At 42.1% G+C, this 11538-nt stretch overlaps 2 protein-coding genes across 2 annotated transcripts in view; both read right to left on the bottom strand. All coding sequences in view use genetic code 11, as the record gives it.

Moving 5' to 3' along the window:
* The window catches only part of EGR_10315 (hypothetical protein), a gene marked incomplete at both ends in the record, with an annotated part of 10877 nt that extends 3355 nt beyond the window's left edge, over positions 1-7522 (bottom strand). Inside the window, 8 exons of the mRNA XM_024499564.1 lie at positions 203-267; positions 2395-2547; positions 2605-2669; positions 2817-2998; positions 4205-4311; positions 6725-6856; positions 6976-7126; positions 7276-7522. Coding sequence (XP_024346026.1) covers positions 203-267; positions 2395-2547; positions 2605-2669; positions 2817-2998; positions 4205-4311; positions 6725-6856; positions 6976-7126; positions 7276-7522 — 1102 coding nt within the window. The remainder of the gene's footprint in view (positions 1-202; positions 268-2394; positions 2548-2604; positions 2670-2816; positions 2999-4204; positions 4312-6724; positions 6857-6975; positions 7127-7275) is intronic.
* A 3419-nt stretch (positions 7523-10941) lies between these two features.
* EGR_10316 (hypothetical protein) overlaps positions 10942-11538 on the bottom strand; it is a gene marked incomplete at both ends in the record, with an annotated part of 2877 nt that continues 2280 nt past the window's right edge. The window contains one exon of the mRNA XM_024499565.1: positions 10942-11060. Within this exon, the coding sequence (XP_024346027.1) occupies positions 10942-11060 (119 nt within the window). The remainder of the gene's footprint in view (positions 11061-11538) is intronic.

Genomic DNA, 11538 nt, shown 5'->3' on the forward strand with positions numbered 1-11538 from the left:
TCCTTAACAATTAATATTCGCATTGATAGAAAATGAAGCTTATGTTGGCAATGGTACGCTACATCATGCTGCAGCATTTAACGGCATTGCATCGACTCCTCATTTAACACCTAGTTTTGTTACTTGGGACTTGAGTCCTCAACTTCTTGCTTTTGCTATTCACATGTCCTCTCAGCTATGTAAGTAGCCACTCAGCCCTTACGTATCTTATTTTTTGCACATATTTTATTTAATTGGTCAGCTGCTTTATTGACAGCCGCATGGAAACTAAAGGAAGTGAAATTAATCATTCAGACTAATCACATGTTCTAGACCCTGAAACATACCAGGCTCGAGATCAGCAACCAGACGTGGCACAAATGTCAAATATTGATGAGCCAGAATTTCTTAAACAAAATTATACTTAGTTTATATCCTCTCGAAACATGCTTATATCCGCTGTGTGTATCACTTAAGGGGGCAAATACCTCTGTTTTTGGACAGACTTTATAACTTGCTTTTTATTTATTTACCGTAAATATGACAAAGAATTGGTTAGATCTTCAGCCGATAAGTCATGCGAATGGATTACCCAACCTTTGATCACTCTAGCTCACCTGCACCTGGTTGGTGTCACATCATGCCACTTGCTCAGGCATTGTTCATTCTCTCCTTACAGAAACGAGGTCAAGTCGTGCCAACTCAAAAGTGTTGCATCGAGAGTACAGCCTCAGATAAGGGATCTTGTGAACTTTTACTACTCTTAAGTGTCATAATCTTTGCAAAATAAGCTTAAACCAGATGAACACATCTCTTTAAAGTGTTACTTTCTGTCAAAAGGCATTGTAACCCGCATTTAGGTTTCCCATACAACCAAGCCTTCTCTTCTACTTCTCGTCGACACTGCTATGCTCTTCCCTTCCATAATGCCGTCCAACATCCCAATCTCGGCGACTGTCAAGGCTTGTCAGGCAGTTTGCCATCTCAACTTGAGTGTACGCACATAGTGTCTAAGACTGATTTCGCCTATGCATTTAGAATACTCCTTTTGTTCTCTTGACAACCCACGGTTTCATTCGACCTAGATGGTAGTGTGCCTAAGACGTCATACTTTGTAGAAAAAGATGGGCGGAAAACCTTTTTAAATGCCGTCTGCCACATTTTCAAAAGCCGACCTCCAATAGGGCGTATATCTATCTCTCCTGATGAAAACGGGTTTTCGTCAAACGTTTTACCCAGACTTGAATTCACTCCCTCTTGCTGTACTTCTGCATCCCTCTCTACTGCAAATTCCGAGTGTACTATCATGTAGTGCATGCTTCGTCAGAAGGAGCAGTTACCTCTGCAATACTGAGATGAGGCTAAATGAGTGATGCACTTGTCCTCAAGCATGTGTTAAAACACGGCATGGGATTTGTCACTGAGGGCTGTTGACCATTTCCCCTGAGGTTTGCCCACACTGACGTCTGACAGCAATGCTTCAACACCAATGCCAACCATTCATTCACCTGCCAGTCCCCCATTATTAGCTTTGATGGAGAGTTGTGAAGATGTTGAGTGCTCTTTTTCCCTCTACTTTGGTTCTTTTTGTCAATCACAGTTGTTATCCAGGCGGTAATGCACTTGTCACATGAGCATGTTGCTCATTAAGCATACATATTTATGTGGCCGTTCGGTACTGCCGTCTGGAAGAAAAAAGTCACATTACAAGGGCAGAAAATGCCCTGACAAGGTAGAGATGAGTATAGGGGTGGATAATGCCATGCCTTGGGTGCCATGCCACCTACAAAAAGCACAAAGGGGGAAACTTTAGTTCCCACGTTAAACAAGCAGTAAAGGAGTTGCAGTTTGCCACTTGCATAATAAAGTGTAGCTGGATTGCATTTGCAAAACTTGAGTTTTCAGAGGTGCGGAACCTTGACTTTTGCTGTTCGGTATGGATTAAATAGCGGTTGACATCTCCATTCACTACTACTACTTTCTCGATTCCTCTCAATAAACCGACATTTTCACGGATTATACTACGATTTAGGCCTATCAAAATATGTAATCTGCTCATTTTGAGCTTACACGACAACTAACTAATGCCTTTTTGAAACTGTGTATATGTTATGGTTTTTTGCCACAACCCGATCCCTTCATTTAGGAACAAAAATAAAGGAGAACAACATATATCGCTGACTTAATATTAAAACTGCCTATTAGTAAAATGACGAGTTAAGTGCTCCAGCTATTTCATCTAACTGCCACATTTTCAAACCCCTATTAAGCTGTTCCTTCCAATTAAATAGCAGCATTGCATTTCACACAGTCAACATTCATTACGAGCATGGAAGCAGCTGCATTGTTATCAAGGCATAAACAGAAGGACGCTGAAGTGTGCTTTTGTTAACCACTTGCCTACCAACGCCTCACATGAACTCGAATATCACATTGTTTAACATTTTAAAAGCATCATGTAGAAGTAAATTGGTTTCTTCCAGTGTCTGCTGATCCATGCTAGTTACGATTGAAGCACAGTTGCCACTTTCTTCGGACCTGTCTACTTCAAAAACTGACAGAAGCCGTCTATGTCAAAGGCATAATTTAAATCCACCCTCCTGTGATCAATGGTGCTATAATTACAGTTGTAAATGCACCTTTTCCCATTTCTTATCTACAACTCCAAGATTGACACTTTCAAGCATGTTCTAAAGAGGGTGGCCAACAAGAATTAAATTTAAATCATCGACCTCGTTAGTGACGTTAAACAAACTTGAATTAGTGTATTTTAGCACCTTTGGATTTAAGCTGAACAAGACTTTCCTCAAATCTGCAGTAGAATAGCGCATCCTCACCCTGTACTCTGGAGCAGGCATGCAAAGCATTTTATTAGTGAGGGGTGATTTCCATCGCACTAATTCAATCTCTACATCTACGGATTTATTTTGCTTCGTTGCAAATGCTGTCCTGGTCTCTTCGGAAACTTCTATTACTAACTCAGGCACGAGTGGTGGAATCTCTTGCGGAGCAGTCGCGACTGGATGTAGAGGTGTTTATTTATCAAGGTCAAGCACAAAAAATACTCTTCATCTGGGCTGGGCACCTCAGTCGCATTTGCATTTGTTGGCTCTTCTAGAACGTCCCTCTTTATCTTAAGCACAAGCCTTAGATTCGTTAATAGAGCAGTTTAGTTGCCTTTGTAGGTGCACGTATATCAAGAGGGAGCAAATTTGCTATAATAGCTTTCACTACCTCGGAATCCATGGCTTCCTATTGGTTGGCAGTGTTGAGCAGCTCGTTCTAAACGACTTCTAATGTGTTGCGACTCGTGCTCGGGAAAATTTGACCAAATATATGAGCTTGTGCTGCCACTTAATGAAGAGCCTAGGCGTCTACAGTGTCAAGAAGACTGTGGATATTTAGATGGTTTTTGATAATGTGCCTGAGGTGAGGAGGCTAGGAGCCTGTCTTTAGATGTTCGCATATTTTACAAGTCAAGCACTGCAACATATGCCAACCCAAGAGATTTCGGGTGATTTCTTTATCGTTCGTAGTCCTCTAGGGCCCACATTCCTCGCCCCATATAATCCTCGACATTGGTTTCGTACAGTGTGTTACGCATGCTTCCATCACGTCATCCCTTTACTTATGGCATGGGTGCAACCTGCTGCCGATTCGACATGCCACCAAATTCCTTAAATGCACCCATTATTCGCTGTTATTACGCAACTGCAATAGGCTGCATATCAGCGCTGTAACGGGGTGATATAGTGCATAATTCTGTCTTTCTTCTGGATGCTCTATACCACCTTGACTTGCCATCATCAGTCACAAATTTACTTAGAATACAAGAAATGGGTCAGAATGACTGCCTTGATCCGCCTCTTCTACATCTCCATTAATGTCTTTTGATGCCACAACGCATTTCGCCATGGAGACCCACACGTAAGTCTGCATTGATATGCACAAGTTGAGAGTGGCTCATCGACATTGGACGGAAGGGCCGAACGATGACAGGCTTAAGCTAGAATTGCATTACCCCCAACTAATAACTATTATATGCTTCAGACAAGCATTTCACCGTTGCACCAACGAGCACTGCAGTGGCTGCAATGTCGTCGGGCAATTCTTTTAAAGAAGCCTACATCTGCATATCTCGTTTTGCACCACTTTCTTGGGATTGACTGTGCTAAATCGTGTGCCTCTCAAGCTGGGTATTTGCAATAGAAAAAGTAAATATTACTCATGAACTTGGAACGATTTTTCGTTTGTTGCATTGTACTCAGGCAAGCAAATTTGTTGCTCTTACCATTGACATTGGTGATGAGAGCACAGGAAGTTACTTGACTGCTGAGCGGAGAAATGAAGTCAAAAGCAAAATGGCACCCCACGTTGATGGCGCTGCGGATGCTGACGGGGTTTTACTTCTAAATAGAAATTGCAGAGCGGAATTTATATTCGACGACACTTGCCTTTGTCAGCAATGTGGAGAGAAGCCACAAATTTTGTAACTTACCAAGTTGGATATGAACTTTGGTTCCGCCCTGCATTGGCATGCGCAAGTTTCCCTCCCTTCTCGACCTCCAAAAATCACACGACTAATACAGTAGCACAGAGCACTTGAAAAAAATTAATACTCAATTTTCACTAGTAATGGTTTGGCCAGTACGAGTGTTTGAACGCTCGTATGAAGTAACTACATCTCCAAATCGTTTTACGAATTTGCCTACTCTCTGAACAGTGTTGTGGAATTATAAAATGTTAAAACTCACCAATATCCATTTACTTGCAAAAATTAGTGTTACCTAAAAAAGCTTATTTCAAGCATTGCCAGAAACATCTAGCCTGTCTAGAGGCTCAGAGTTTATCAACGAAAACTGCATCACGACAATGAATAGTCAATTCGAGGCTCTGTACTCAGCCACCAGTCGCGGTTTACACAAAGAGGACATTTTATGTTTGGACTAACGAGGTGAAGCAGTGTATGTCCTACGGCAAACATAATAATCATTCATTAATGGTCATCATAAGCCATACTGGGTTAGACAATTTGGCCACTGTTACCTTTTGTGGTACTCTCTAGCACTGGGTGTTGCAGACAGATCTGTTACAATTCTTGTCAAAATAGAAGTCGCTCTGACTGCCAGGTATATTTCACAATTTTGCATTGTTTCAAAAGTATATTGTTCTTTCGGTTTGGGCCCCCTTAGTCTCCGTAATCAGAGGTGACATTAAATCCTCACATAGTCAATCAAGAAATTGCAATTTCGTTTGTTGCATAAATTTGCCACAGATACTAGGGGAGATAAACTGTTGGTATTGAGGCAGTTTTTCAGTGCTGTAGCAGTCAAAAGCGGATCCTGTAGTATTGCATCTGTGGTGTCTCATTAAATTATGCACCTTAAATAAGAATATAGTGGAAGGATTAAATCAATTAAGCCGCAACTTGGAGCATTTTCCGCTCACAACGGCGCATTGAAAGGGTGTCTATTTTGATCCACGGCACATGATGTGAATGGCACACCCACAAGCGCAAGAATAATTAACAAATCCAGGTAGCATTATGCTCATGAAAGGGTGCACCAAAATCGCATGTGGAATACATTGTCTTATTCACTTACGGCGCTCATGTCATGGAGCACTTCAATCCAGTCTAAGCGCGGTTTATCTTAATGGCCACTTTTGCGCATGGAGGGCTTAGTAGTAGGAAATGAATTGCCATTCGCAAGATTGTACTACCATTTTGAGTATTTGAGGATGTATTGGCCGGCATGGTTGAAATCGTGCCAATGTAGGGAAGTCGGCGGAAACGACGTGAAGCTCGATTTCACTCTGTCAACAGTTAACTAATGTCGCTCCAACACTGCATGCATACGCAGTGTTTGTATGACATCCTAATCCTATCAGCCAGAAATGCAAATAAATGAGTACAACACATATTGCCAACTTGATTTTAAAAATCACTTTTTGTTATATTGCAAGGTAAGCTCGCCAGCTAGCACGTTTAACTACCACATTCTGCAAAGACAATAAAATTGCTTTATCAAATAGAATGTCAGCATTGTATTTCAAACAGTAAGCATTTACCACCAACAAGAAAGAGGCTGCATGGATCAGGATGTACTTGAAGAAGTAAGCCAGGGCATGTCTTTGTCAAGAAATTTCTTATAAGAGCTTCGTACGATTAAATTATGGCAGTATCTATCGCTCGAAAAGCAGCATGTAGAATGGAGCTGACATTATTTAGCATTGCCTATTCCACATCAAACAAGACTTGAGGATATTCTGACAGCAATTGACGTAAAGCTGTCACTTTCTCGTATCCAGTCCAATTCACCAACTGCGCAAAAGGGGCCATTTTCGACTGCACCGTCGCAAGGTCCTCATCTGTAACAATGGACAATCCCGTTGTAGATGTTTTGGTAATTCTTCCGTAGACTCATTTATCAACTCAGGAGCAGGAGCTGGATTAGTTGGTGGAGAAGTCGTGGTTGGCTCTGTAGGTTCATTTTGAGCAAGATAGAACTATTTCGCTGCGATAGCTTGCACTGCCTCAGGGTCCATATCTGCCAAGTATTCGGCGAATTTGGGCACGTGTGCAGCGACGTATTGAAGCGTCTGAGCATTCATGTTGTCAAGAAGACTGTGCAGACTTTGATGGTTCCAGTTTATGTACCGGACAAAGCCCGGCTACTTCTTCAACAAGACATTGGCAAACTGGGTGGGAATATTCGACATAGATGACGTAATGAATTGCACATACTTGGTCTCCATAATATTTGGATGGTCAGCCACCTCAGTAGCAGGTTTTGGCATGTTAGCATCAGGTTCCTTCACTTTAGGCGCCTTGTTGGGCATATTCGGCATTGTCGGTTGACTACTGACTGGATTGCCACTGAACAAAGTAGCATTGATGTTGGGTATATGTGCAATCATCCACTGCAGCAGTCTTGCATCCATACTTGCCAATCGTCGAATGCAATGCATATGAGTGAATACTGGAAGCGTAACTACCGACTCCTGGCACGTGCACCAATGCTGATTGAAGAAGCACTGAATCCACCTGCATGAGAATTTGATTCAAGTTGGGCATGTTGAGGATTATTGACTAAAGTACACGTTGATCCATGTTTGACGCCAAAGTGGGAGGAGTTGGCAGTTGAGGCTGTGGATTCATTAGTCAATCAGACAATACGACGTCATTTATAAGATTGGGGTCAAAGACATACCCACCATCTAACGACGGAGGCACACGATGACCACATATTTGCAGACACCTCATGATCACTGCAACTTCTAGGTCTCGTATCTTACCAACACCTTCCCACTCACTGCCATATCCATTGCATATTCCTCTTCCATCATTACCCCTTCCCCCTGCTGACTGCGTGGCGCTTTGCACTTTGTTACACAACTTTGCAACAATGTGCAATTTCGTTGGCGGCTTCAACTCCTTCATCACATCTCTGAAGTTTGCCAACTTGTTGAGCATGAGTGTTATAGCTTCGCCATCAAGGCTGGTCATCATCTCATCAATGCTTGGTGTTGACTCAGTGAGCATTGTCAGATCCTTAGGATTTACTCTGGCCACAAATTCCCTCATCACTCTAGCAATCACTTGCTTACCATAGCCTACACTACCCCATTACTCCTGCATTCCTTTCTGTGGATAGGCGGGGTTTCTGCAACTAAGACACGATGACTTGGAACACGTGTAGCCGCAGACACCACCTCGACAATTGTAGCCAGCATTTGCATTAGAATGCCACACAGGTGCCTGATAAGACGGAAAGGTTGGATGTGATGGAGAAGTCAAGCCACCAACTACGAGACAATTTACCGCAATGGCTAAGGCTCTGAACGAATCCATTGCAGCGATGTGATGTTATGGACGTTAATGTGTTCTTTTGTAGACATAAATGGAAGAGTGTTCCATGATCTCACTCACATCGTTGATTTTCGTTGGCCTAGTCACACCTCACTAACCCAGATTAATCCCTCCATCGGTAACAATAACCCCATATTAGACTGTATTACCAATGTAACATGTTGGTTTGGAAGGCCATATTTACTCAAGTACTGTGATGTCTACGTTGTGTCGTACCTTTATGCACTTAGAACGTAGCAAAGCTAAACTAGTAGGTTTATCTTACCTGGTAGACTATTTGGATTGTCAGTACATGTGAATTTGCAATGCTACAGCTCATTTTTTCGAGCAAATGCCTTCATAACCAATGTCTTACAGGATCTACATATACTGCCGACCAACTCAACCTCAAACTCAGTGGCATGCTCTAATCGCGCTTTGCTGATGGGAGGATTAATTTGACTTTCCTAGCAAATGCTGAATTGCATCTACTTCTCAAGCGTTGTGACAGCTCGCAAATGCATGCTGTCATATAAGTGGCACAAATGCAACTCCTTAAACATAAATCTTATTATTGTAAATTACAAGGACATTAGGTGTCTGCCTAATAACTCTTGAGAATGTTGATGCAGTTACCACTGCATTATTCAGTCTGTTTTCTGGTTTCGAGTGTGTTTAGCGAAAGTTTAATTGAACTTAAAAGGAGTTTTTCACTTGTACTAGCCTTAGACTACTGCAATTTGCTGCATCGTACTCCTGGAAGAAATAAACGTACGATATTTTGCTGTTGCCTTCTGTAGGAAAGCAGTACAACCTCCACGGAATGTGCCATGCACTCTTTAATCATTGGAAAAAAATTAAGTAGCGGCTAGAAAAATAACAATTAAATTTACTGTCTATTTGTGCTCATCTACGAAGCCACATTTTTATGCATGAATCAGCGTTATTAAATCAAATTATGCATTAAAATTTTTGTTGGGTTTGTGCTTTGCTTTCTACACTATCTGCCTTTATCCGATCAGTTCCGATTGGTTAGGTACTGTTAAGAAATATGCTTTAATGCCTCACGTTGTGATTCATGGCCCAGCGAGCAGATCCTCCATTTGACGCTAATATTCCCTAACATTGACTGCTCCCACTCGCTGCTATTCAATGTGATGTTTCCATCTTTACCTCGACGACGTGGAGTGCCATTGGAGACACCACTGCTGACGGACAGCCAACGTCTTGAGGGAAGGTTCAGGTGCTACCTTACTATGCTTGGCGTGGTATCGCAGGTGGGGTAGATGCGAGCCCCAGTCGCCAGGATAGTCAAGTCGGTGATCTTCTACAATCCTCACCATATAGGTGGTACAACAGTTCTCCAGGAGTCATTAATATGTATAGCTGATGCTGACATCAAATAAGTAGGTTGCCATCTCAAGCCTTATGAAAAGCGACTACACAGGAGAAATTGGAGGGCAAAACTCAAGGTCTGACAAGGGCTCTGCTACAGACGAATATGTGTTTAAGAAGAGGTTTTCTCGTTTTCTTCCTACATGCTAGTATTGCTGAGCAACGGCGGCTCCGGCTGGCAGCCTGTTGCCATGTTGAACCTTGAATAACCATGCACTGCATATTCTAAGCAACCACTGGTTTTTCTATTCCATCAAGATATTTGTGCTCAACCTTTACGTCCTTAAGTACGCCTCCATTGCTGGATATGTATAACGGAACTGTTAAAGCATGCACTTCATTGACGCAATAGCATCGTATTAGTGGGCAGTTACGACTATGCACACAAATTTTCCCCACAAAAAGAAACTGACTAAGCACTCAATTGACATGACTTCCTTACAAGCCCCTATATTTGAGTAAGCAAGAGAATAGACGCGTGTGCACTTGGTTTCAGTCTAGCCAAGTTGTGGAACTTGATTGACCTTCACTCTGTAGGTAGCATCAGCTGACCTAAAGTACGTCTTCGTGTTGTATCAGCTCATCAGGAGATGATAAGTGGGAGCGAGGCATTCTGAAATGTTGGAGTTCCGACAGTAAGACGCAAATCGCATTAATTCGTTACGGGAAATAAACTGGATTGCAGGCAACTCCAACTAAGGTGTAGTTAAATGCGTGGCAACAACTACTACGAAATATACTGCAATGAAATTGGGCATTAATTTCACACTGATGGCAATAATAAAAGGTGTCAATTGTATCAGGTGGGATGCAAGGTTACCACCAGCCGATAGAAGAGCAGGTCTGGAAGTGAAAATGCCGAGGTTGCGAGTTCAACATTAAAATCCATGCATTTACATATATGTATACGTCTTCAAAAACCCCAAGACACAAAGCGTTGATTTAGGCACTGAAATTGCCGTGCGAAAACAAAAGCCTCAATTGCCAAGTAAACAACTTCACATTCCTCCTCATGAACAGGGTGATAAAGTTTGTCTGTGCGTTAGTCTACTCCACAATGATTCATCCTGCTCAGTGAATGAATTCGGAGGTACAAGAAGTTGGTACCATAAATCGTATGAAAGTGTTAATGCAAAATTCATTCGATTTGTGAGTCCTGCCTAAATTTTGTTCCCATTCGTAATTTGCTTCAATATATTTTGGTTGTTATTTTAGCTTAAGTTTTACCTCAAAAGGATAGCATGAATGGGGGAAAAACGGGTGTAGACGGTCGAGATTTTGACAACGTTGGTATGAATTTGGCAGTTGCTGCTAGCATCCAGTTTCGGTTGAAATGACGCGCCTCAATAATTATGTGGCTTTATGCTTACTCGTGCTTTACTGGGAGAGCAGATGAAATGAGCGTTTGGTAGGTGCCACTTGGTCAATATCTAACTAACATGCCTAGAGTAATGAGGAATATTCCGTCTAAGTGGGCATTAAATAGAGCTGTTGACCTACAATGGGTCGTATATTCGCAGTGTTCTTCGGGTACACGCTGCTAGAAAAACAAAGTCTGATTAGGGATTCTTGCAGCAGAAATGAATTACTCAATTTTGGCCTAGATGCTTTTGTCCAACGTACTTTGACATCAGCATTAATAATGCATAAGTCCGCGCTTAAATTTACTGACCATTTAGCAATGTAGCAACCGGGTAAGGTAGCACTCCAACCTTCCCTCAAGATGTTTCGTGATTGCTAGTGTTGGAGGGTGTTGGCTGTCCGTCAGCAGTAGTAGTGTCTCGAATAGCACTCCACGTCATCGACGTAAAAACGGATACATCACACTGATTTGTACCTTAAGGTAGGGCTACGTAGATGAAAATATATAAAAGGCAAATTTCACCATTGCTTTAGCAAATCGATGCCATAGATACAGTGAGAGATTTAATAGTGGTTTATCCAATGACGGCTGCCTAAATTTGAGTAATATCAAAGCTCCCCGTTGTAAAATTACGAGCCGCTCACGCAAACCATTCCATCTCCAATCAATGGTCTATCTATTCCTCAAAACAGGAAGACATTGCTGTATTCTACGCAGTAATGATTCATTGCAGGCATCTACAAAACTCGTTGAATCACAAGGCAGAAGAAATACAGGACAGGATTACTGCCAAGGGTAAATAGCTAAGGCTACACTGCCGTTCATAAGGCGGAATCAAGAGAGCTAACCGAAAATGGAAGGCAGGACGCCACCAAGATTCAACATCTCAAGAGGTTTTCTGAAGAGCACGTCCTTCGCTCCAGCAAGGTTATCCTTCAATGTGGGTGGATGT

Source organism: Echinococcus granulosus (assembly GCF_000524195.1).
Source record: "Echinococcus granulosus chromosome Unknown EG_S00208, whole genome shotgun sequence".
Classification (NCBI taxonomy): Eukaryota; Metazoa; Platyhelminthes; class Cestoda; order Cyclophyllidea; family Taeniidae; genus Echinococcus; species Echinococcus granulosus.